At 45.6% G+C, this 26,068-nt stretch overlaps 1 protein-coding gene across 1 annotated transcript; it reads left to right on the forward strand.

The window, feature by feature from the left end:
- The first annotated feature begins 13,291 nt into the window (after window positions 1-13,291).
- On the forward strand, window positions 13,292-25,984 carry MINAR1 (membrane integral NOTCH2 associated receptor 1). The gene is made up of 3 exons (XM_009504650.2): window positions 13,292-15,617; window positions 17,143-17,397; window positions 21,586-25,984. Exons 1-3 carry the CDS (start codon window positions 13,320-13,322, stop codon window positions 21,781-21,783), a joined length of 2,751 nt encoding a protein of 916 aa, XP_009502945.1. The 5' UTR covers window positions 13,292-13,319; the 3' UTR covers window positions 21,784-25,984.
- Window positions 25,985-26,068: the final 84 nt, after the last annotated feature.

A 26,068-nucleotide genomic window follows, 5' to 3' on the forward strand; every position in this document is an offset into this window, starting at 1 on the left:
CAGAAATGTCCTTTCACTCAACGAGGATTTGCAAGGACTTTTCCTTCATTTTCCAGACTGCAAGGCTGAAATTAGGGTGAATAGCTCCATCCCGTAGGACAGTGTCAGGCATTTCTCTGCAAGGCACACGATGTTGATGCTTCAGGGGTGCAAATGTGAGAGGATGCTGAGCGTGGACAGCAACTTTAGATGTTAGTGCTCCCCAGCTGAGTGTCCAGAGGTGTTCAAAGTTGTGGGGCTATTTTGCGGTAAATACGTATCACTATTAAACCCAAGAGGGGATCAAGCACTAGACAAGCCACTGAAGGCAGTGATAGTTTCTTCATTCCTTGATGTCTTCAGTGGAGACTGCAGGCTTTTCTGGAAGATACTTTTTAATCAAATGCTAACTGCTGAGCTAAACACAGTAGTTATTGAGTGAAATGTTATGGGCTACATTATTCCGCAGACTGATGAGCTAATAGTCTCTGCTAGCCTTAAAATCTGGATGGACATTTTAAGGGGATTCTATAAAAAGGCATCCCAATAAATAATTACTCAGGGTGGCAAAAGCTAAGACGTTTGTGAATTCCTTTGTGACCACAAGAAATTTGAAGACTGTTTAACATATTACTTAAGTGCCAATGAGCTCAATCTGACATCCAGCGATATGACTGGAAAGTCTCCTCTGAAGCCAGGTCACAGTCATGGAAATGGTGCAAAAGCTAAAGTCAGCAGGGAGGCAGGGCTGTGCCATCCTCCATTTTGGAGCATTGTTGGAGGGGAAATATCTTCCTTCAGGTTTTAGCTCTCATGGGAAGGTTATTTTGATTTTCATTTAGAAAACCTTGATGGGCAAGACTTGGGGCTGAGCCAGTAACTGACAGAGAGACAGATTGCATAGAAAATTCACCTGAATGTGCAAGAAATCAGCACGTACTCTGCACAGCTTGGAAATACCTTCTTCTCTCTGGAACTCAGTATGGAAGGTAACACCTTCCCGAGAGCTCACATGAAACAAATATGTCTCCAGCCCTGACGTGAGATCCTACACAGACTGTTGTTGAGCTGTGATCAAGGAAATCTTGCAAAGTAGACAGGTGGTTACCTGTCACGCTTGCTGCTGCCTTCACCTGTCAGATCAAGAGGAACCAGTGCCTAAACAGCCGGAGCAATGGCTGAGTGCAGATAAACGTGAGCCACACTGACTCCATCTGCTCAGTCATTCAGCACTCTGCAAGATGCTTGCTCCCTCCTAGGGGCTGCAATCGAAAAAGCAGCCCCTGATTATTTTTTTTTCCCCACTTTTTACTGAAAATCAGTTTCACCTGTGCTTTTGTGCATGTTCACTCCAGAAAGGGAGCTTGTCTGTGCCACTGCCTGAGAAGTATCTGAATCTTGCCCCTTTTGCTTGTGGTTAACAATGCATTCAAAAAGTCCCAAACTGAAGAGCCCAAGTGAAGGCTCATTTATAAAAATGCTGGTTGTGAATATAAATAATTGAATCATTCTGGGTCTGCTTCAGTTGGTTAAACAAGCTTAAATGTAAAGTTTCTTCTCTCAGATGGATCAGCCTGTGACCACTTCAACCATTGGTGTTTTTGTACATGGTCTAAAAAGTTCATTTTACAAATGTTTGAACATGCATTATGGGGGTTTATTTCTCATAGGCTTTTGTGCCAGCAAAAGCCAGTTGTTCCCACACCCACTGGAAAGAAATTCAACATAGTAGAGGGAAACTCATTAAAAAATTTAGACCAATATTCACAAAAATATTTTATCTTTTCCATCCCACTCCACAGTTACTCTTATCTTTGTTTGTAAATATATTGGGGGGAAAAAAAACCCTTCTTCCTAGGACTGCTGTCAAATGCACCACTTTGAAGAATTTGGCATATTCTCCAGTCAGCACATCTGGCATGGGTGGATGCTATTCAACAGACTGATTTTTTTTTTGGTTGTTATATTTCAAGTGATCCTGTGCCAAAACCCGTTCAGCTGAACAAGAGGTTTGCGCATTATCAATCACTCACTGATAACAACTGCCAACTCAAAGATGCATCTTTCCAGGCATAGCCTGCGTGCATGCTGGCTGCAGAAGCCAACTTCAGCAATATTGATACTCTACTGAGATTTCAGAGGAAGTGCAAATACAGAATACTTGACAAAAATAGCAATCTGCAGACTACGTATTGCTAAGTGCTATTTAATGATGCAGAAAGTTTTGGTATTTGTCTTTAACCTAGGAAAGAATACAGTGTTTCACCCAGACTGGGACAGAAAGGGGAAGAAAGCAGTGTCCTGGGATGTCTGGCCATTCCCCCAAAGTTGCCTTGCTCTCCTAAATCCCAGTTCAACACTTCAGGGAGCACAGCAGGCTCAGAGAGTTGTCTAACTGGAGAGTAATTACTTGTAGTCCCAGCAAAAGGCTATGCTTTGGGCTTTAGATTTTATCTTTCTCTTAAAAGCAAACCCAGAAGAGACTAAGGACTTGCTATTGGCACACTGGCAAAGGTAAACCAGTCTCTGTACTATCAACTATATTGGTGAAGAACTGTTTTTTCTACATTTTAACACATTTTGACTGCTGCTAGCTGTTTAAGAAATGTCTGTGCTGAAGAAGGTGCTAGGTACGGTCGTGTCCCAGTTAAAATGAAATTTGTTTTCTTTTACCTCTCAGTAAAAGAGATTAATCAGGAAATGATTTGGGGGTTCCTGAAAGCAGCTAAAACACCAAGTTGGTTGAAGCATTTCGGTATGTTGAGCTCTTGTTTTTCTAATGGCACTAATTTAGCCAGAGATTGCAATAAGGAAGGTGAAGAAAAGTCTTGCTGCATAAAGACTGTAAAGTGAGCCGTAGGGCCAGTCCCTTTGCTGTCAATGGGGCAAACTAGTTTAAGTTAATAAGTCGTACAGGTCTTTGCAAGGTAGAGCATGTAACAGCTGTGTGGTGCAACAGCCACATCGCATGAGATAAGGCAAAGCAAGAGCACTGAGCCCAGGCTTGCTGCAGTTTAGAACGCTTCGTTGGATGCACGTTGCTCTAGAGGGTTTGCAACTGAAAGAAAATTTTGCAAGAGTGTGGACAAGAGTGGAAAAACCTGCCTCCCCATGGGGAGTTATCAACATGGAGAGGGAGCCAGAAAGTTTCAGAGAAATAGCTACCAAGTGTTGCAGTGATGAAAGTCAGATTTTCTTTCCTAGACCTTACCCTCAACATGAGCTGCTCCTTCAGCATCTATCAGCTTCAGTGTTTCCAGCCCTGTGGAGTTATTCCTGTGCACAAACAAAAAGCCACTGTTGCTGCTGTGAGAGAGGACAAGACAGTGGCAATGTGTTCATTTTTGCGTAGCTGGGATTAGTATCATATACGAATGAGGAACATGCTCTGGCCCTGGCAAGCAAGTTGAGCTGAAATGTGTTTATATTAGGGCTATGCTATGTGGGGAAGAGACTGTAGACCCTGTGAAGACCTGGGCACTGTTTCTGTAGCACTGTGATGCCAGACAAGATGGGAAAGGCAGGTGTGTGCAGTCCTGGACACCCTTGGCTTGAGGAGACTTCTACATCCAGAGGGTCACTTGCTTAATTTGGAAGGAGTTGCTGAAGGGGAGGGCAGGGAAGACGGGAGTCCTGGGGGGAGGGTGAAGGCTATGGGGGAGTCAGACAAGGTAAATGTGCCAGCTACTGAAGGAAAGAGGAGATGAAAGGGAAAAGAAGAGTGGAGAACAAAGCAGAGATGTCAAGGAAAGGTGGGGAGGGGAAACAGGAGATAATGGTGCTAAAATTAGATAGGGAATGGGAACAGGGAGAGCTGAGCTGGTGCTCTCCCCTCAGACGAAATTCCCGCTGAACCTGCTAACAAACCTGATCTGGGTGAGGAAAGAATTGGAGTCCAGATAGGAAAGCAAGGAAAGCAGGGGGTCACTGCAGACCTGCAGCACCCCAAGCTGCTCAGAGAGGTTTTCCCTGGCCCCAAGTGGGACCAGGCCTGCTGTCCACAGGCATAATTTCACACACCCCCCAAACATTGCCTTCAGCCTGGGGCACCCCACCCAGTGTCTTTTTGGAAAATCAACATCTTGTGTTTATGAATCTGCTTTGTGTTGAACTGTTTCAAACCAATTTTTGCAGGTGATTCCTAATTATATGCTACAGGTCACAGCCCACAAAAAGCTAATGAAACCTTTGCCATCAATTAAATGTAATTTCTGCATGCTGAGCGGGAAGCAAGGAAGGCAAAAGGCAAAATCACCAAACTTTCCTCTGGCTGCAGCCTGGCTTTTGGGCATGGCTTATCCCAGTTGTCCTTGATTTGAGAGATTTGGGATGGAGGGAACAATGCTCTGCGTGAAATATGCTGCATGCAATGGGGGATCAAAGGACATGCGCTGAAGAGCATCCCTTCCACTGAAGCTTGAGCTTTTAAGTCACTGAAAATTCTCACCAGGCTTCTACAGGAGGCAGTTTCATATCACAGCTACAATTCAGACCAGCGAGCACACACTAGGACTGCGTGCCAGGGGAGCACTGGCTGATGCAGGGCCATTTCAGCTGCATGGTCCCTTTTCCTTCCAGGAGGAGTTCAGGATTATGCAGTTGTGGACTTTGTGTCAATCAGGGGATTGTTGATCAGACATCCTCTTTCATAATCAGGGAATGCATTATTGATCTCTTTATTATTTTTATTATGCTTGTTAATTTCTAGCTGCACCAGTTTCACTATGGGAACCAACTCTGGAACCCTGTCAGAAGCTGGACAGAACCAAGTAAGATCAGCTAGACATGGACTAGCAGTAAGAAATGTTTCCTACTTATTCTCTGGTGTTTGCAGTTCTGAAGGGTACAGAGAGCTTTTCTGCCCATGCTGATGACCTGAAGACATGCTCTGTAGGAAGTGGTATAGGGCTGAAGTCATCCAGCCATGAAATTTGCAAGTGAATGGCTACTTACAGTGTAAAACAATCTGACAAAAGTGTGGAAAATGGGGCCCAAGGACACTGTCCCTTTCAACACTGTTAAGTAGTGGTAAGAATAAATGTAGTGTAAACACTCTTTTCTTCCGCTTGCAAAGATGTATGTTTATCTTTTCTTGTATTAGCTGCTATGTGTTAAGTGTCTTTACAGATATTATTTGTACACTGAATCACATACAATATTCTTCAAAGTCAGTGGAAGGACTTGCACATCAGTGGGTTTCAGAAAAAAGCCCCCTCCTGACCCCTTGTTCCTCCCAGGAAAGCAGAGAGGTCTGTTCTCCACAGAGGTGGAGTTGTTCCCAAACCTCCCTGACAGCGAGGTCTATCAGGGTAAGTAAAACACGTAGTTTTATGCCAGTTTGTCTACAGCGGTCTGATGGCCGTGATGCATTTGTGCATACAACCCTTTGAATTGGTTCATCTAGGAAAGAAAAGCTGATAGTCCCAAACGGTACCAATGAGATGAAAAGTCAAGCCTTTGACATCTTACTGCTTTATTCACCCAGCAACACCTCTATTAAAAACTCCCTAGTATTTTCTGGGTGGCGTGGCGAGCCGACCATCAGCAAGGAAAGAAGCGGTTCTCTGACAGGTGAGCTCTTGCTGGTCCAGACTGGCAGCGAGCGTTGCTTGGTACTGCACATGCATCGCAGCACACCTGAGGATGGGCCTCCTGCATTGCGCAGCCTGCACAGCACCTTGCGCCGGCATCCTGCACCACCAGACCCCAACCCCGCAAGGTCCACAGCTCACCTGTCTAAGGGGAGGTAGGGTACCACGGGCAGCCGTGCAGCACAAGGCCTGTGCATCGGTGGCCTTTGCACCCCTAGGGCGGTGGGCATGCAGGGGTGAGCACTGGGGTGCAGCGCAAGGCCTGTGCATCGGTGGCCTTTGCACCCCGAGGGCGGGGGTGTGTGTGTGTGTAGCACTGGGGTGCAGTGTCCCCAAGTGGGAAGAGGCTCCCTTTCATGCTGGGCATCCCCCTCCCCTGCACGCCTTTGCACCAGGCTGTGGGCACGCTGTCACCCTCTGCCCAGATTTGGGGTGCGGGAGGGATAGCGGGGCTGACGGTGCGGCGGGAGCAGGGCGCTGCTCCCCACCCCAAGCAGCGCCTGGGGCCGGGGGAGCTCCGGGGCTCGGTGCCGCCGGGTCCCGCCGCACCGAGCCAGGCTGCGAGACCGGCCGACACTCGCACTAATAATAATGATAATAATAGTAATAATAATTAATGACAACACTAATAATTTAAAAGCAGCCGAAGCGCGGCTCCTCGCCCCCGCCGCGCGTCTCTGCGGTGGCGAGCCCCGCTGCCGCAGCGCCCGGGCCGGCCGGGGCAGCCCCCTCCCGGCTGCGGGTGCGGGGGGGCTGCGCGGGGAGGCTCGGCCTGGGCAGCCCCCTCCCTCCCCCCTCCCTCCTCCCCTCTCCTCCTTCCCTCCTCCCCTCCCCTCTCCTCTCCTCCTTCCCTCCTCCCATGCCAACCTGCTGCCGCCTTTGTCAGCGCAGCCCGGCGCTATGGCATCCTGCTGGGGCTTCAGGCTCGGGCTCTTCCTCCTCCTCCTCCTCCTCGCTGGGAAGCGGCTGCTGCAGCGGCAGAGCCAGCCGTGACGGCCGCGCTGCCCGGGCGAGAGGCAGGCGGAGCCCCCAGGTGAGCCCCAGGTGCGGGGAGGGGGGCACTGGTGTGCGAAGGGGTGGGCTGGCAGAAAGGGGCGCCGAAGGCGAGCGTCCTCCGCTCCCCAGCGCCCGGGGGTGCTGTGGGGACCGGGGGTGCCGAGGAAGGGGGCTTCAGCACCGGCTCCCCCACGCCGGGCTGGGTGCAGGTGAGAGACCCCTGCAGTCCCCACCGGGCGCCCCGGGGTACGACCTCTTTGCCAGGCTCCCCAGGGTGGGACTCGGAAATCTTGAAACTCCATCCGTGACTTTGGCAGCTCCACTTCAGTCCCGCACAGCTGGATCTGTCTGTGGGCAGCTGGAGGGGAGCAAGTGGGTGACCCCCGGCCTGGACCCCGGGGCCCCCAAACCTGGACCGGGGAGCCTGGAGGGATGGGGAGCGCCAGGGATGAGGACCAGGGAAGCTGGACCCACCTGGGTGAGCGAGGAAGCAGGTCTGTGCAGAGTCAAGTCCGGGGTGGCAGTGGGTTTGTTATCGGTTTGCTGTGCAAAAACCTAGGTTGCCCAGAGATGGAATAAATTGCTTACATTTAATTCAATTAGACCTTTTTGTGTCTTATCTGTCAGTGTTTGCAATGGTGTCTCCTAATACAAAAAATTTCAGGGGAAATGTGACTTGGATGTGCTCTGATAACATTAAGAAGGCAATATTTGTGTGTGTTTGTATGGGCCAATAGTTGGCAAAGAATAACCAAAAGCATATGATGCAGTAATAATTCAAGTAATTTATTGCACAGTTTTAGAATGATTGTTTGCACTTTCCAGACCATGTAGATACCTTAACCTGGTTTGCATAACTGAACAAGGCAAATAATCAGCCTAATGTTATCGTGCAAGAAAAATCAATGGCAAACCTTGTTTGGCTTGAGCCCTGACACAGCTGTGAGGGTATGCTGCCTTTATCCACAAGTTCCCCGTTTATTTATGCACTGGGAGGCTTTAAGAACTGCTGAATTTGTGGTGGGGGTGTCAGGGCTGGAGTGTTGTGCAGAGTCCTTTTACAGCAGAACCTGCTGTAAAGGAGGAGCTGGGTTTGTAAAGCGTGGTTTTCCAAGGCTTATTCACACAAGGTAAGAGCCAGAAAACAGAAACTTCTTCCAGTGGTAGCCCCCACCGAACCCCCCAGCGAACTGCAGATGAGGTTAGTGGTGGGATGCCCGGGAGGGTGCAGAGAGTGTGTTGTTCCTGTGCAGAACAGCAGCGAGCCGCTGGTGAGAGCGGGTGCACGAGCCCTGTGAGCTCCCAGGCTGCAGGCGTTCATCCCTGTTGGCTCTGGAGGGATGCATAAAAATCACACCAGTGAGGCAGGGAGCCAGTGCACATCTCCCACCTTCCCTGGGGACTGGAGCCCACCCTGCTCCCACACGGCTGAGGGAACGGTCCAGAGGAGGCTGCCTGTGTCGGGCTGTTCAGGAGGACTTTTCTCTTCAATGAAAGGTGGAGAGAAGCGATTGCCGTTGCGCGGGCAGAGCTCCAAAGTGCGCTTTTTAGTTTTCTTTTTAATGAGCAGCAGAAGGCAGGAGGAGGAGGAGGAGGAATAAAGTGTGCGGAAACCGGCATTGTTTCCCCGAGAGCTGGCTCCTGTGCGTGTGCACGGTAGGAGCCAGACGGGGCTCGAGGTGCTCATTCGTTCATCAAAAATTTCTTAATGTTTTGACAGGGAAATGGATTTGTCAGTATGGGAGAAAACAAAAACTGAATTCCATCTTGATGCCTTACACGTTTCATGCGAGGTGTACATTGCCTGCCTTGTTTTATAGTATCTGGCGCTGGGAAGACAGGCTGAAAGATTTATGAGCTCAAGTTAATAGTAAAACAGCATATTACAGGCTCTATATTAATGTTCTTCTTCACTGAAGTAGCTGGTTCTTTCTGGGGGAATTTATGCAAGGATCGCTTGCTCGCTCTGTCTGTCTGTTGTCGCCGTAATGGTATTATAGGGTGGCCGTGGTTAGCCACTGTGGGGGGAAGCAAAACAAGGATGCTGTTTCCCTCTTGGCAGGCAAATCAAAAGGAGAGGGAAATGATGACTCCAGCAACCGCATCTGTGTATTAGCTGAACCTGCTGTGGATATTGGGAAATGGGGAGAGCAAATGTCAGAGGCACAAAGAACAGGGAAGGAAATGAAGGAGGAAATAACAGGGGAAGATAATATGGTCTGTCTGCCAGTGGCCACAATTCAGGCTCATGCAAGGCATCTTGCCACCCTGCAGCTGCTCAGGGATGTCTAGTGGTGGGACTTTCTCTTGAATCTTGTGCTGGGATTTATCTGCCCCGATGTGTGCAGCCCTTAGCCCATGCAGTGGGGCAGGGTTTGGGCTGAAGGTGCCATGGAGGAAAGTGCCCAGGGCAGCTGGAGGGCAGTACTTATTTCATGAATTCCTGTGGATGGTGAATTTAAAGGGTAGTCAGAAGGTGAGATGAATGCTTTGCCTAGCGCTGATTTGGGAGGTGGTGAGGAGGAAGTGCGTTCTGGCTTTTCTGTGGGGAAGCAAGCTGCATGAAAGAGTACAGAGGTTCCCCTGGTCTGGAGGACCACAGGAGAGAGGTGTTATGGAGGTCTGATTCTTAAAGACACTGGAAATAAAACAGTATATTCCCTTTGTGTAGCAGAAAGCACCACTAGGGATGGAGGTTGCGACTGTAATACTCTTGGTCTTCTCCTCCAGAGGCTGAGATAGCAGGTTAATGGTAAGATGAGAGCTCAGTTCATTGCTCTTGGTGCAGGGCAAGAAGGCATTGATTTGTGGTAAGCCTGGAGCTCATCTGTGTGCAAGGAGAGTCAGACCCCATCGACTAGCTATGCAATATGATGCTGTACAAGTCCATGCTGGGATATAATGGTGCTATTAGAGCAGTGGATGTCGAATCTTAGGAAGCCAAGTCAAAGTGACCGTCCCAGTATAAATATAACAAAATCATTGAAGATGAAATATTAAGTGGCTGCTTTGGTCAGAGGCTGTATTGCTGAAGATTAAGCTAGATCCTGTCTGTGTCTGGTTAGCTCCATATCTCTGGAGACCAAAGTCAGTTTGGGGGTGGTTTGGAGTGTGTGTGGCTGGTGGTAGCGAAGGTAAGGCACGAGGACATTGGTGGAATTGAGGCCATCTGAGGAGGCCCTGTGCTGGTGCACTTGCTGTGGGGGCTTTCATTCACTTCACTGCTTTTGGCTGATTCATGACCCTGTACCCTCTCTAAAAGGCCTTCCTGTGCTTATTTCAAAGCTTTGCATTTATGTGCCATGTCCACGTCTATTCTGGTCCTGCTTTGAGAGCTAATGAATGAACGTGGACATAACAGCTGAGACGGTGCACAGCCAAGTGCTTGGCACCTGGGATGTGGTGGTTCCCTGGCTGACTTGCCAAGAGGCACCTGTCTCTGTCACAGGCTGTTAGGAGGCTTGACAAGAGACAGGGAGCTTAACGCGCCACTAAAAACTTGGCACTGGATTTTTACATCCTTGATCCAGGAAACAAGATTTCAAGGCCCTTTAATATTATTCTTATGGAGTAATACATTCTATTCTTCACAGCCTGAATCTGTTGTATGCTCCACTAGCAGTGTTTCTGATGCTGTGATACAAGGGAGCACCGATTTCCATGCCCATGCTGAAGCCCAAAGCTACCTTTCGCACCTAAGTGCGCTCACATTGGAAAGCTGTTTCTGAACAGCCAAGGGCTGAAGAGGAAATTATTCCACCTCTTAGCTAGCTTGCCTTTCCTCAGGGCCTACATCTGATTTTGCAACTTGCCCTTTCAATTCCCACCTCCCGTAGCTGAGTCTCAGTTGAGTGAATTGGCCAAATTCTTACCTCAGCAGGCTCAGCTCTGTCCCAGTCACCCTCATCTTAAAGCCTCTGTCACCTCCCTGTCCTCTCACCTCACTGCTTTACAGCTGACTGCCGCCTCCCAGGATTGGGTCTGGGAGCACAGGTCCCAGACTGAGCTAAACCAGGTCTAGCAGAGCTCTTCTGCTTGGGATCCGTGCTTCAGTGCTGCTGCCTTTCTGCCTGGGAATGGATTGGAGTCCCCAAGGCTCCCTGTTGGCACTAAATAAAAGCAACATGAGATTTGGGGGTATGCAGGGCTTCCACTGAACTTACTGAACTTGTTAGCACTCGGCACCTTTGAAAATCAGGCTGCACCTGAGTTTTACCAGATTCATAGTGTTCAGAAACCTTAACTGAAGTTAAAACCTCTGATGGGAGGGGCATGCTGAGAATGGCTTGGTACAAGCCAAAAAATTTCAAGAAGCTGTAACTAGGATATCCTTACTGGGGTGTGAGAGTAAAGACAGGGAGGTAGGGAACAAAATGGTTTGACAGTTTTAAGAAATATATTCTTGCAAACTGGCTACTTGTGTATTTTAGCAAGAGTATGAGTGGGGAGGAAGCAGGGTGCTGGCAGGCTGCTGCAGACAGCGGAGAGTGTATATCAGGCTGTGAAAATGCATACCCAGGTGAGGGTTTCGCAAGAAGCTGTGAAGTTAGAAATGGGAGGAGATAGTTGCTTTTGCTGGTATTCAGCCTGGAGGTGACAAAAAGATGGATTTCCACTCTTGTCCCAAATGGCAGATTTCTAACATGCAGAAAATTGACTGCAGTGCCAGTCCACGGGCAGCTGGGAAAGCCTCCAAGCTCCACAAGTGAAGTTTATTCTGGGAGTGCTTGGTGGCTTTGGTGGTAGGTAGAAGGGTTTGGACCTAGCTTGGGAGCTTCGTTGTCCAATGGTGACATGTCAGCGAAATACAGCCTGTTAAAAAGGCTGTGCCTCCAAGCACACGCTGTTGATAAAGGGGATACAAGTATCCTCCTCCAGCTTTTCGCATTACTTTCTAGAGCGGGGCACTGAGCAATATAAAATTTTTGCTCTTTTTGTCAGTTAGCAGAAGAGTTGTGCTGCTATGCGTAATACAGGAGCTTTAAAAGCAAACATGCATGCAGCAGAGGTGTTGGAAAATCCCTGCAGCCATTGGTTTCCAGAGTAGTGTTTATAATCACGGAAATACATTCACAGAAATACATTGCTGCTGCTCAACTTCTGAGCATACGCCATAGAAAGATGCTACTGAAATAAACAGCCAAGTCTGAATGGAGACTTGTTTCATATTCTTATGGGCAACCTGGTGGTTTTCTTTTTTCCCTCTGGAAGATGCTACTGTGGCTTTTCTTATGAAAGCTGATGTACATGGGCTCCTGATACCCAGTGTGCAAAGTCAGGGCAAGATGAGAGGCTACACAAGAGGGAATGGGAGCCCTGCATTCCTGGAGTGGTGCTCAGGAGTCCTGAGGTTTTTGGCTGGGAGGTGACTTTTTAAATGAGTAATAAGAAATCTTGCAAGCCTGACTTTTGTGCTTTGCCATTTGGGCGGATATTTTGCGCTTGATGCAGATGGATAGACTAGTTCCAGGGGTCATCTAAGGGTGGGAGTGAATGGGGAATAACCAAGACAAAGTGTCCAAACATAGGAATTGGCAGACTGCGTTGTCTTGTGCTCCGTCTCTCCTGCTAGCCAACAGCAGAGACACCAACAAGGATATTCACAGTAGGCAGCTGAAAAATAATCTTCCCCCATCAACATCCTTTCCTAATCCATAATAGCTAAAGGTTGGCTTCAGCTCTGAAAGCGCGGGAGTTTAGATCCTTCCCAAGATGTTTACTAGCATTAGCCGTGCTTGTTTGAGCTATTCTTGTTATCCACGTAAACGTGCAGCCTTTGCTCTCCACCTCTGCCTTATCATTTCAGGCTGGTGGATGGAGCTGCACTCCCTGGGTTTCTCTGGGAGCACATCACTGAAGAGGATGTTCTCTGTCCTTGATATTTCCCAGTCTTCAAATCCATCCTGATTGGCAGCCAGCCCTCTAGCATCTGCTGGATTGGTTTCAGGATTCAGTGGGATTTTTTTTTTTTTGTTTAACGCTTTCTGCTCTTTTTAAAATTTTGCACTTTATAGCTGAAATGGGGCTCACAGGTTTTTTGCATGGGACCAGGCAGCTTTTCCATTCCTGAATCATAAACCTAGGAAAAGGTATTTCTGGAAACAGTGTCATGGTGTCTAGAGGAGGTAATTCAGAGTAGAGGAGAAAAGAACGTTTTAAAATAAGCAAGATGATAGTAATTATGTGCTCAGGTAACTTCTAAAAACATGTCAGAATTTTATTCTCAGAAAATCTTCCTGAGAGCCATTTTCAGTCAGATAAGGAAACAGCTGGGGTTGTCATGGTGTAGTAGATCATCTGTGGTTAGGCTAGGGCTAGAATTATTGCCAAACAATTTGACATGTCTCTACTTTCAACCTCTCATATGTTGGTAAGAAATTCTGTGAAAGCCCTGTAGCAAGCAGGCTATGATTGTATATCTGCCATTGGTTCAGCCCCTTCAGAGTTTCTGCCATTTATTCATTTGCTTGCTTTAGTAGATACTGACATACATGAGCCTCTTTGGCTTAAATACCATTTAAGTATTGGTTTCATCAATGCTAGCATTACAGCCTGAAGTTCAGAACCATGAGGATGGGTTATACAGGCAAGCCCTCAGCTACACGGCTAGGGAGTCAGGTCCCATCTGTGCCTGAATTACAGGGTCCTGAATATTATCTGTGGGTGACTTACAATCTTTTTTTGTTTGCTGTTGTGTGTTGCTGTAGAAGTGGAATGCAGTTTCCAGGCTAAACAACAAAATACGCTTAAGCCATGGAGTCCAACCAGGAAACCTCGCTCTTCCTGGTGAAGATCTTGGAGGAGCTAGACACGAAGCAGAATACCGTTTCCTACCAGGACCTCTGCAAGTCTCTGTGTGCGAGGTTTGATTTATCCCAGTTGGCCAAGCTCAGAAGTGTGCTTTTTTACACCGCTTGCCTGGATCCTAATTTCCCAGCGACTTTGTTCAAAGACAAAATGAGATGCACTGTAAACAATCAGCAATCAAAGAAAATCATGGTTGCAGCAGATATAGTAACAATATTCAACCTCATACAAATGAATGGGGGAGTGGCCAAGGAGAAACTTCCAGTTGCAAGGCAGAAAGTGAAGAAGAAGGAGTCCTTTGAATCCTGTAGATCTGACACAGAAATCTGCAATATGGCAGACTGTGTGCCCAACTGTGAGCTGAACGACCAGGAGTTTAACCGAGGCTTTCCAGTCAGAAGGTCTTCAAAATGCAGAAAGATGGACTGCAAAGACTGTCAACAGTTTGTTCCCTCATCAGAACCCAACTTTTTACTTGGTGTTAATAAGGAAATGAAGGGCCGGGCTGCCTCTCTGGACAGGCTGCAGGCGCTGGCATCCTACTCCATTGCCACGTCTCCACCATGTGAGATGCAGAGTACATACTTTCCCATGAACATAGAAAATGAATCTATTTCAGACCAGGACTCCTTGCCTATAAGTGCAGGCATAAAAGAAACCTTCATTTCAAGTGATGAGCCGTTTGTGATGCAGTCGTGTGTCCAGAAAAGAAATATATTCAAAGAAGATTTTCATAATCTGATTACAATATCTCCCAACTTAATACCGTCCAACAAAAAGCCAGAAGATGGACACAGAGAGCCTCAGAACAGGAAAGAAAGCTCTAAGCAGGCTTTCTTCAACCACAGCTTTGAAATGCCATACAGCAGCCAGTACCTGAATCCAGTTTATTCTCCTATACCAGACAAAAGACGCGTGAAGCATGAAAGTTTAGATGATCTTCAAGCTTCAACATACTTTGGCCCAACTACTATTCTTGGTCCCCAGGACACCAAAAAGTGGGCTGGAAAGCCAACCAAGCAAACTGCCTGGCCAGCTAAAAGCTGGAGTTTAAATACTGAGGAGGTACCTGACTTTGAACGATCATTTTTTAATAGGAAGCAGTCTGAAGAGAAGCTGCGATACCAGAATTCAAACAACCCATCTCCAAACTTTCCTTCAGCTGACAGGCATCAGTCCTACCTAAACGCAAAGGATCAGCAACCAATTATGCAGGCAAACTATGCTGTGAAACCAAATGGGCATAAGCCCAAGGAAATTCCTTCCATTCTAGATGTGGAGAAACATGAGCCAGTCAAAAAGTTTAAGGATAAAAGCATTAATTGCACTCCTGTTCAGATCTTAAGCATTGACAGGACCACGAGTGTTGGGACACAAACAGAGCAGCAAGTTCTGGATCACAAGAAGTGCAAGGATTTGTGCGCGGCAGGCCAAGCCAAGTACGGAGAGCGGCACTCTCTTAAGCAGTCGGATGATGACTCTGAAATTGTGAGTGATGACATCAGCGACATTTTCCGGTTTTTGGATGATATGAGTATCAGTGGGTCAACGGGAGTGATGCAGTCTTCATGCTACAACAGCACCGGTTCCTTGTCTCAGGTGCATAAATCAGACTGTGAGAGCTCTCCTGAGCACAATTTGAGTAAAATCTCCAACGGGAGTGCCTGTAACAAATTAGAAAAAGTGGTCCGGGCAGATATTACTAACACAGATGATGAACTGAAAACTAGTGTCTGCAAATTAGTTTTGAGGATTGGTGAAATAGAGAAGAAACTGGAGTCTCTCTCAGGCGTCCGAGAAGAAATCTCCCAAGTCCTGGGAAAATTGAGCAAGTTGGATCAAAAAATTCAGCAGCCAGAGAAGGTCAGCGTACAAATAGATCTCAATTCTTTGACAAGTGAGGCTGCATCAGATGAGAGTAACTCCCCACAGATATTTCAGTGCCACAATACTCCTCATGGAGGCAAACTAGAGAATAATCCAGAATGGTGCTGTTCAGATGCCAGTGGAAGCAATAGTGAGAGCCTTCGAGTAAAAGCCTTAAAAAAAAGTTTGTTTACTAGGAGGTCATCCAGATCATTAACAGAGGAAAATAGTGCAACTGAATCCAAAATAGCAAGTATTTCAAATTCTCCCCGAGACTGGAGAGCTATTACTTACACCAACCAAGCTGGCATTACGGAAGAGGAGATGAAAGATCGAGATGGAGGAGAAAATAAGGACTGGCATAGGAAATCTAAAGAGGTAATTTCAACTTTAACTCACATAATAAGCACTTAAAAATAATCTAGTTATGAATGTCTTCCCTAGTCATCACAAGCCTCAGGGTATGACAATACTTTGCCTGCCATATTATGCCTGTCTTTATTGTTACCATAATTGAGTGATTTTGTACCTGTATGTTCTTGCTTGGCAGCTGCAATATGGTCAAGTTGTTCCTCAGAAGCACTTTGCTTTTTTGAAAGGGGGTGTGTGTGTGTGTAATGTGGGTGAGATCTTTGGAAGATGATGGCATTCTTCATCATCAGTGCTGATATAAGGAAGCTGGGTAATTACCTTGGTGAAAAGGGTGTGAGGAAAATTGAAATTCTCTAGTGGTTGTTTTAGAAGGGATATTTTGAAATTGCATTGAGATGGCTTTTATCAGAGAAGTATGTGCATATTTAAAAGGCAGCAAAATAGATTCATGGATTCCAATCTCAAGAAAAGAATTCTTGTATGTGTACTGTGAGACACAAACTGTAGTTATGTTCTTTATATCTGGCTTTCACAGTCATTTATGTGAGTCTTGAGGAAACTGAGGAAATGCAGCATAGTTGTGGTCTTGTTTTGGTCACTCAGAAAAGCTGCCCATCCTTCCCAACAGCTGCCTACTTCCATCTTCACAGATTGCACAGCTATTGTGGCCATCCTTGCGCTGGGCTCTGGTTGCTCCTCAGTTGAAACTGTGCATGGTGTGGGTGGTTGTTTCTGTTTCATGGACAGTGGAGAGGGTTGGGGGTCCTTCAGCCCTTTTGTCAATCAGGACCACACAAAGGGCAAATTGTGCCTCCTTACGGGGATGAATGAGGGCAGAGAAGAGCTGAGAAAGGAGAGGAAGAGGTTTGATGGAAATAAGTGTAGTTGGATGAACAAGAAACCATAAACCATGGGTTATTAGCAGGTTGCAGAAGGGGAAGAAGGTTAACTTCAGTAAGCTCAAACCTTGGCTTTTCTGTACATTGATCTGCCCAGGATGAAACACTGGCTTTGAAAGTCCCTTCCTCACTCCTGTAGTAGGCCATGGCTGACACTGGATTGGTACTATGGATGGTGTGGTGTTAAGGGGGTGCTACCTGGGGGCTTCCCATGGGACTTCTTCATGTCAAGATTTGATCTGGAAACAGAAATCTGGAAGCCTGCATGGGGCTCTCAGCTTTTCCAGATCATCTAGGTTTTTCTAGATGTCAGAGCTGTCTTCAGAATAGTTTTATAGCCAATATAGCAAGTAAACAGTACAAAACCTAAATTTCCTCTGTTGAATCGGCTTTGTGTTCCTGTTATGGTGAACAAGGTGTTGTGCCTGCAAAATACCTCTTTGGTCTGATTGTGAGAAGAGGGTGGGCAAATGGATTAATGCCACCCAAAAAACTTTGTCCTAGCTGGTACTTTTCTTACCATGGCTTAAGCAATATCATATGGTGAGTCTGAAAGGAATATCTCTGTCCTTTGTGTTTAACCCCCTCATAGTCCTGTTTCTTCTCTCAAATTCTTTTGAACCCTATTGCAGGCAGACAGGCAATACGAAATCCCACAGCCACATAGACTCTCTAAACAACCAAAAGATGCTTTCTTGATTGAACAAGTCTTTAGTCCTCATCCCTACCCTGCATCACTCAAGTCACACATGAAAAGCAACCCGCTCTACACAGATATGAGGTTGACGGAGCTGGCTGAAGTGAAACGTGCCCAGCCATCATGGACCATAGAGGAATATACAAGGAATTCGGGGGATAAAGGCAAGATTGCAGCATTGGATCTACAAGTGAGTCCCATTTGCTTAATTTGAATGGCTTGATTGCAAATCGATGTTGCCAGAATATGCATTTAAGAAGGGGTTTGGATAATTCTGGAAGGAGCTATGTGGTGTCAAGCCTCTAACCTTACTGATCCCTACCCATCCTGGCCAGGGACAAAGAAAAGTGTGGATGTTGATTGCTGAATGGTGATCCTTGACAGGTTGGTGCTCCCAGCTTATTCTGCAACGGAGAGATGTCTGCTAAGCCATTGTGGTCTTTGTAGCTCTGAAGAAGAGTTTAGGGGTAAAAGGGTGCAGAGATGAACCGGTCCCTAACTGCAGCAAGGCAGAGTGGTGCAGGAGCTAGCATTGCTGCTTTTTCTTCTATCCTTGTCCTGTCTGAACTGTTCACAGAGAATTTAAGTGTTAAGGCTTTTTCCATTTTGCTAGGAATATGAGACACAAAATGCTTGTAGAAAACCCTCAATACCATGACTATTTTTGAAACACATCACCATTGCAGCTTTGAAGTGGCTGTTGGAATCCAGAGTCATGTGAAAAGCAGACTAGCTACTAGTCTGTCTTGCCTGCATTTTAGTTCAGCTTGGAAGTATGCAGGCTCTTCTGCAACAAGCTGATCAAGTTACTGGGAGGCAAATCCAAAATTTGGATTTGAATTTTCCCAAACTGTGGTGTATTTGAAATCACAATCCTGCTATACAATGGACCACCCAGGCCCAGGACTGTGTGCCCACATTGGATACCCTGTCTAGCCTGATAGACACAAGACATCTTCTAGGAAGGAAGATACCTGATCACATGTTTAAAAGGAAGCATGATGAATGCCATCCAAAATGTGTAAAGACCAAACATTGCCATATTTGGTCACGAAACACAAAATGCATCACATAATGAAATCCATACTGATGCACAGATCACTGTGTATTGTTTATATGCTTTCATACAGCAGCATGCAGAGCCAGCGGGGGAATGGTGCAGACCTCAGATGTGTTGGGCTCCTCGTGTGTGTGTGTGCATGCCTCAGAGCACAGCAAGCTGCCTCAGCTAACTACAGGCTTGGCAGCAGCTGGGTTACACTGACCTACAACTCAGGGCTTATCAGCACCACACTAACACAGCTCCATGATCAACAGTCCGTGTGGTGCAGCCATACTCAAGCAGGGAGTCTGCTTGCCTCCAAAGCTTTTCTGCCAGGAAAGGTGGCATGCAAGAACCTGAGACTTGCTGCTCCACACCAGCTCTCAATGGCTCAGTGCTGAGGTACTTACCCCAGCCCCAAACCCATCAGACTAAGCCCTAGTAGAGCATCAGGATACTGTGAGAAAGACTCGGATAGCCCAAGGAGAACTGCTGTGCCTCAGGACCCCATGTTAGCTGGTTTGGAATGAAAACCATCACACACAGAGTGCTGTAGCGCAACTCCCACGAGCATTTTTGCAGGAATTTGTGCACAACAAATTTATCTCCTGGCTTGTCTTGTGCAAACTTCTCTATTCTCACCAGCCCTTGCTACTTGCTGTGGCAAAAGTGCACTTGGAGAAAAACCAGGTAGTACAGGGACCGGGCTGCATCTTGCCTCAGCTGCCTGCTGCTTTTTGGGACTTAAAAACCATTAGACGGCTTACTAAATTCCTAACCCTGGCATTGCAGACTGTATGCTAGAGTAGGGATAGGCTGAAAGGACTTCCTGTGCAGCAGGCAGTCACAGAACATCCCTTACCTGCTGCGTGGAGGCAACAAGGGAGGTGATATTTGGAAGCAAGTCTCCCCTGGGAGAAGCGTTCTCCATCTGCTTCTTGTAGGGCTGTTTCGTTCCCTGTAAGCAGCTCTGTGCGACTGTGAACAAACCAGAGAAATCGGCTTATTGCCATCATTTATCTTTAGGATAAAGGTGATAAAACTTTACTGGTTTGATTCTCTCCCTCCAAAAGGACTGTCAGAATTGCTTCTACTCCACAAAGCCCATGTCTAGACTTTATAATAGAGCTTACTGACAAACTTAAAAAATAGACACAGACTGATGAGTGGTTTTTTTTTTCCCCAGTAATTAAGTTTATTAGAACTGAAAGTAAATACATTATGCTTTAATGAACATTCCTATGTCTGGCAATGAAATGGGAAGGGAAGCTGATTAACTGTAATGGGCCTTTTTAATAATGCGTCTTCCTTCTGAAGTAGTTAAAAGGTCAATACCAAGGCAGAGAGGTCCAAAACTGCAATTTCTTTGAAGCATAACATGGCTGTCTTTGGGGTTTTTCTACTTTTGTTTATTTAAAATTTCTCCTGGCACTTGACAAGTCTGCTGAGTTTTCCTTTAAAAAAGAAATTGCAAAACTAGTCAGGCCAAAGCTTGTCCCAGGTGCGGGGCCGTATGAGTTCTCGTTGCTTTGCTTTGTGTATGATGACCCACTGGAACGAAACATTGTCAGGCCATTTTCTGATGCCTTTAGAAAGAGGTTGCTGATTTTTTTTTTTTCAGAAGGCTGGAATAGGTCATTCAGAGCCCAGATGGTACAATCTTAGAGTCGGCTGATGATCTCTGTTTCAGCGTACTAGCGCTATCATAGAGATCTCCATTAAATGATCATAAAACCGTTGCTCAATTTTAATTGTTTATTTCTGAGGTAGCTATAAAATCACTTCTTGTGGTAGTTTTGTATGTAAAGAAAACACTCCTTTTAGGCAAAGCAAGGTTTCAACCAGTAGCTCATGGCTACAAAATCTGAATTAGCCAATTAAAGGCTTACCCAAATCCCTCTCAAGTCAGCTGGAGTTTCTTTGTGTTGAGTCCCAATGAGCTTTGGATCAATTCCATTATGAGCACAGAAATGGTGTGTGTTAGGATGTTCTCACTGGAACATTTTTATGTGGAATATTTTTAATTTTTTTTAAAGAAATGGCCTTTTGGAGTCATCGACACAGGACACAGCTTTAAGGAAAAGCTGTCATTTTTCAAAATATTCTTTCTGTATTCCCTTCTGCTGGTAAATGTAATATAATGCCTAGTGTTTGGCTTCCCCCCATTTTACCCCCATTTTCCCTAACAGAAAGAATGAAGGGGAAAAACCAAGCAAAGTGGAAACTTAAAGGTTGAAGAGCTCAAATTCTAAGGAAGAGAAAACTAAAAGGAAAAAAAAAACCAAAACACATTCAGATGGAGGCACTGATAAAGTTCCCCAGGTTGCCTTTAATTTTCTGACCAATTCAGATTTCCTTCACTTTTATTGTTTTTGGTTTGTAATTTTTTGTTACCTGTGGGGAATGGGAGGGCAAAGTCTTCCATGTCTTAAGCACACTTTTAAAACGACCTCCAACCCAGACAGGCTCAGACTTTGGCAGTGAGCGGAGTATTGCTTCCTGTGGAAATATAGATTGTGTCATTGGGGTTAAATGGTCTCATCTGTGGAGATGGTTCAGAGTAATGTGCAGTATCAAATCATATGCCAGGTAACCAGTTCCCTTTCTTGTCTTGCCCCTAAAACTGTGACAGGACCAAGGTGTTTTTCAGAAGATGGAGCTGGAAGGAGAGCTCGAAGCTGAGGGCTGCTCTGTCCTGGGTGATTTCTTGGAAACCCACTTGCAGCTCCTCTCTGTGGGGTGTTTGGCACCTGCTGCCTGCAGCTGTGTTTTTCCTTGCTGAAACGAAGGGCTGGTGTCCCCACACGTGCTGTTCCAGAGGGGGTGTGCAAATCGCCTGTCCAGAGGGGCAGGGTGACAGATGGGTCTGGGCAATCACATCCTGCAAACAACTTCTGGTAGCAAAATTAGGGTTAGCTTTATAAAATGTAGCGCATGAGGAGTATAAGTCAAGAACCCTTCCCATCAGCTGGGCTTTAATGATTTAAAAAGCAGTAACAGGCTGGTAGTTGCTGACATCTCTGCTGTCTAGCAGATTAAAGAGATTTTATTTAAATGCCATCCTAGATGATGAAGTTCCTGGCAAATCAGAGGTACGCGAGGGATTTTGCAGCAGAATTATACAGTTGTAGGAGTTTATTTTTTGCAGTATTTATTGCCACTTTCGTCAGCCTTACAGAACTGGGACCAGGTGTTGATGGGATGTGAGAAGCAGCAATAACCCACTTTATCCTGACAGCAGACCCAGATGCAGTTGGGAGGCCTTCAGGCACATCAGCTCTATTTTATTAATGACAGATCTCAGACAATTAACGACTGTTTCCTTTTAATTTTTAGACTCAAGAATCTTTAAACCCAAACAACTTAGAATACTGGATGGAAGACATTTATACTCCTGGCTATGATTCCTTATTAAAACGCAAAGAAGCCGAGTTCAGAAGAGCAAAGGTTTGCAAGATAGCTGCTCTGATAGCAGCGGCAGCTTGTACGGTTATTCTGGTCATTGTAGTTCCCATTTGTACAATGAAATCCTGAACCTGTGGACAGACCCGTAACTCCCAGCCGGCCGCATGTATCTCAGATAGCTCATGCTGTGTTTCAAACGTCTGATGGCAAAACTGTAAGGAATTTGCTAAGGAAGAATGTTCTGAGGATATCCTGTTGGAGAGTGCTGTAAATGTAGGCAAAACACAAAACAACAAGAGACTTTTTTTAAAAAATATTATTTTAAAGAAGACTGTGTGGTGGAGTTAATGGGAACTTGGTTCAATTTTTATGCATTTTTAAAAGTGCAATATTTTTTTTTTCCTAAAGAAACAATATAATGTTTTACAGAATCAGAGACTGATGAGAATCCAGGCAAAAGAGGAAGGTTGTCTGAGCTATGTTGCATTTAATGGAGGTAGCACTGTATAGAAGGGAATGTTCAATATGCATTACATCAGGGAGCTAAGAAAGTCTTACAGCTCTCTACAATGTAGAAAACTCTGAATGTATTTGTATTTATTTTATAGTATTTATGTATTTCATGATCATTTGGTTGAAAGCAGACTGTGTAGCCATGAACAGAGTCATTCCTATGTTCAGATTAAAAAGGGCTCTTTGTATTTGGTCTTGCCCTAAGACCCACTCTATCATCACTGAGTACTTAGATAAGTGCAATGTGCTGCAGACCAAAAAGATTATGTTTTAAAGCAATCACAAGAGGTTTTAGTTGCTTCTGTTGAATAACATTTGCATAGAGCTGGTAAACTTGCCTTGCCAAAAGGGTATTCTTTACCTCCACAGACAGTGAAATTGTCTCAATTTCACTCCTGCCAGCAAGCAAAGCTGGCAAATCAAAGCAACGCTCTGTTAAAGTTCTTGGAAATGTAATCTGAACAGTTATAATTTTTTTCACAAAGTCTTCGTGCCTTTTTTAGACTGTAGATTAAATAGAACTGTTTAATTTTGCTATTTTAAGCTCATAACATAAATCACAGCATAATGGGTACTAATGGAGGTTCTTTTCCCGCAAGCCTTCTGTACAGTTCAGAGTGCTCCTCAAACAGCAGGGCTGGCGGTTACTGAGCACTTACATTAAGGGCACAGTTTTTCAGCACTAGTGGAAACTTGCTGTTAATGCAATGCATTTGGCACAGGGAGATCTTTTTCTTCCCTCTTGCTAATATATTTAAGAATGATGGGTGACTCTACCGGACAGCAAGCAGTCTGTATCCCATGGGAAATGACCATTTGATGCTTTATCCCAAATGCAAATAGCAGGTTCAAAGGAATCCTAAAGCTATGACAAAAATTACCTGCCATGTTTAGTGAAAGCAAATACACAGACAGTATTACTCTTCTGTCAAGCATAGATGGAAAAAAAAAAATCCAGGAAATAATGTGATCTTGCTGGTCCTCTAAGGGAAAGGAGATTCTTTTAGTGAATGCTCTTTATGTAGGGCAATTTGCTTTCTTCAGAAGCAGCCTCCCTACACGATGACACAGCAGCAAGGAAAGCATCAGATGCTTGTTCCTCCGGCTCTCTGGGATGTGCTGCACTCGCTGTTTGTTTCTGGCTGGTTTAAAAAAAGTAGCGAGGAAAGAATGTGTGGGAGGCAAAGGCTTTGTTGTGACTTTAGATGTGTGACAGTTCTTTCCTGCAGCTGGAGATCTGTTTATGCGCTGCTCGTGTGCTGTATTTTATTTAGGAATAGGTGATCCCAGGGATCACCTCTCTATCAGGAAAACAAGTGTAAGCACAGGGTCGGGTCCCCTTGTCCCCTCAGCAAATACAGAACGAGGATAAGTCCCTAGACCAAAATCTGCACCTGCCTGGCCTGAATCCTGACCCAAATTCTGTAGCTTTGTCCCATTCCTAATACCAAGATTATTTCTCTTTCCTCCCAGATGCTGCAGGATGGATTCACAGCAGGGAGGGAGCAATTCACACTGTCTATTTTAGGCTGCCTTCGGCTATGGTATGATTCAGAGCACCTGAGTTTAGGAGCTCAGGATCCATACGTAGTAAATATAGACAGGTAGAGAAACCTCCTGGGATGATTCAGAGCTGCCAGCAAGATGTCTAATATTAGACGTGAATGTGCTCTGGAGGGCATTACTCTGCAGTTTACCTTATGCACAATTTAGCTGATTGTATATGTAAAAAAAAAATCTATTCCTGGTTCCAGGTAGTGTCAGAAAGCCCTTCTACGCCCTTCCTTGACCCAGCAATAGCAAGCGTGGGGCACTGTCAGAAAGGCCAGCATGGCCCTGTGGTGGCACAGTGTCAGTCCCCTGTCTGCCTGTGCTGGTGGTGACAAGTCCCTTGGAGGGGCAGGATGGGTGTGGGATGGACACCAGGCAGACCCCCCACCCTCACCAACCCCCCTGCCCCGCTAGCATGAACGGTCTGGCCCTGCTGCTTCCCAACCTGAAATCAGCAGCATGCCCTCCGTTGCATCTTAGTAATCTGATTTTAGAAAAAAACCTGAATATCTAAGTGGAGAGGTGAGAAGGGTGCAGGGGATGTTATTGATTACAGGGGCAGGGCTGTGCTTGCACTGATGCATTAGAGGAGATGTAAGGACCCCTGTTTTGACTGTCCAGGGATTTTTTTTTTGTCAGTGCAGGACTCATCCAGCTGGCACCGGATGAATCTTTGCATTAGAGATGCCCAAAATCCTGGGAAGGATTTGGCAGGTTATGGAGCGGTGGGTGACGTGGGCGTGACCCAACCCAAGCACTCGGCATCCCAAGCATCCCTGCTGCTCCTAATTTACTGAGGTGCTTTTGCCCATCCTCACTTTGCGCAAGCAGCCAGTGGCGCCTGCCTCCATTAGGGTAGGTGGACATCATGGTTTGGCACAGATCTCTCCCCCATTTGGGGCTTGATTCACTTCCCACAACCTCTGGGAGCATCTCCGTGGTGCCGGGAGCCTGAGGGGAGTAGGGAAAGCAGAGCCTGGCTCCCTGCCTCCCCGCTCCACAAATACCTCTGGGAGCCGCTGCCTCGCTATCTGCTCCCTGGCTGCCTCCAGCAGCTCCTTGGCACCGCCGGGATGTGTATCCCTAGCTGTTCCAGAGGTTTTTACATCTGGCACTGAGCTCTTCACTTAAAATAGGTAAGGAGCTGGAGCAATGAGGTGCTGCCGTCGGAGGAGAGCAGCCTGGGAAGGAGGGACTCTGTGGTTCTGCCCAGAGTACACAAGCTAGGTGAAATCTTGACAATATTAACCTGCAAGAACATTGTGATCAACCTTGTGAACCAGTTATCAACTAGTATATACTGTATACTATGTGATAGACTTTTGTATTTAAAAAAAAAGCAAAAAACAAATTAAAGATATAGGTACAGTGTAATCCTTGGTGTGATTGAAAAAAGTGTCCTAGATTGTCTTACTTAATTAAAATAATGATGAGCATATTGAACTGTTTTTCGTATTTATGCCTTATAAACTTGATATATTACACATGATAAAATGAACCTGCAAGAATTATACAAAAGGTACTCCATTTTGGGGGCAAATCCCATTTTCTTCTCCTAAAATGAAAGTGCTGCTTGAAATCAGCTCAGTAAATTATGTGTGCAGAAGAGGAAGAGCAGGATCTGTCCCCAAATGAGTTTTTAGGATTTTTTTTTTTTTAATGGGGCTTTGGTTAATGTACTATGTAATAATTTTATTTTATAAAGTTACTGTACAATGTTGCCTTTTGGTTCATTTAAATATAATACCAAATAAACTTGAAAATTACAGCGTCCTAAGTTTTAATGAAACAGCTATAATAATTTATTACTTCATTGCTTTTCCTCTGTTTTTTTTTTTTCCCCAGGGACATCAAGATAGCCATGGAATATGAGCATCTCAGTGTTAAACAACTAAGCAGCCTATCTAGTTCTTAGCAGAATTGCTAATGGATTTCTTACTTGTGAAATAAGATGGCAGAAGATAATGAAAAATGAGTTTGTTGGGTTTCTTTTAAAAGCTCCTTTGCATCACATTGTCTGGGCTTCTGGGAGATTAGCTCTTGACACTAATCATAATATTTCATTTTTTAGGTTATTTCATGACTGAGTTTGGCCTTATCAACTATTTCAACAAGGTCATGACTGATATTTTGGCATCTGTTTCACTTATAAGTTTATGCAACCACCGTCCCTTTTAGGTCAGTACTATAGACAACTATTTATAGTCACCCATCAACAGGCAATCAGTTGCTTAGGATCTCCATATGAATTAAATTTCCTGCTTTTGACTTGTTAATCGCAAAACCAGGTTGTTTTAAAATTGCAGGTGTTGAAACAAAGACAGAGCTGAGCCCACTACTGAAGGTAATC

The sequence above is a fragment of the Phalacrocorax carbo genome, chromosome 7 (assembly GCF_963921805.1).
Source record: "Phalacrocorax carbo chromosome 7, bPhaCar2.1, whole genome shotgun sequence".
Taxonomy (NCBI): Eukaryota; Metazoa; Chordata; class Aves; order Suliformes; family Phalacrocoracidae; genus Phalacrocorax; species Phalacrocorax carbo.

Coding starts and splice junctions, on each gene's coding strand:
- MINAR1 (XM_009504650.2), top strand. CDS start 13,320: ATGGAGTCCAACCAGGAAACCTCGCTCTTCCTGGTGAAGATCTTGGAG. Junction 15,618..17,142: donor GGCATAGGAAATCTAAAGAG/GTAATTTCAACT, acceptor ACCCTATTGCAG/GCAGACAGGCAATACGAAAT. Junction 17,398..21,585: donor TTGCAGCATTGGATCTACAA/GTGAGTCCCATT, acceptor TTTAATTTTTAG/ACTCAAGAATCTTTAAACCC.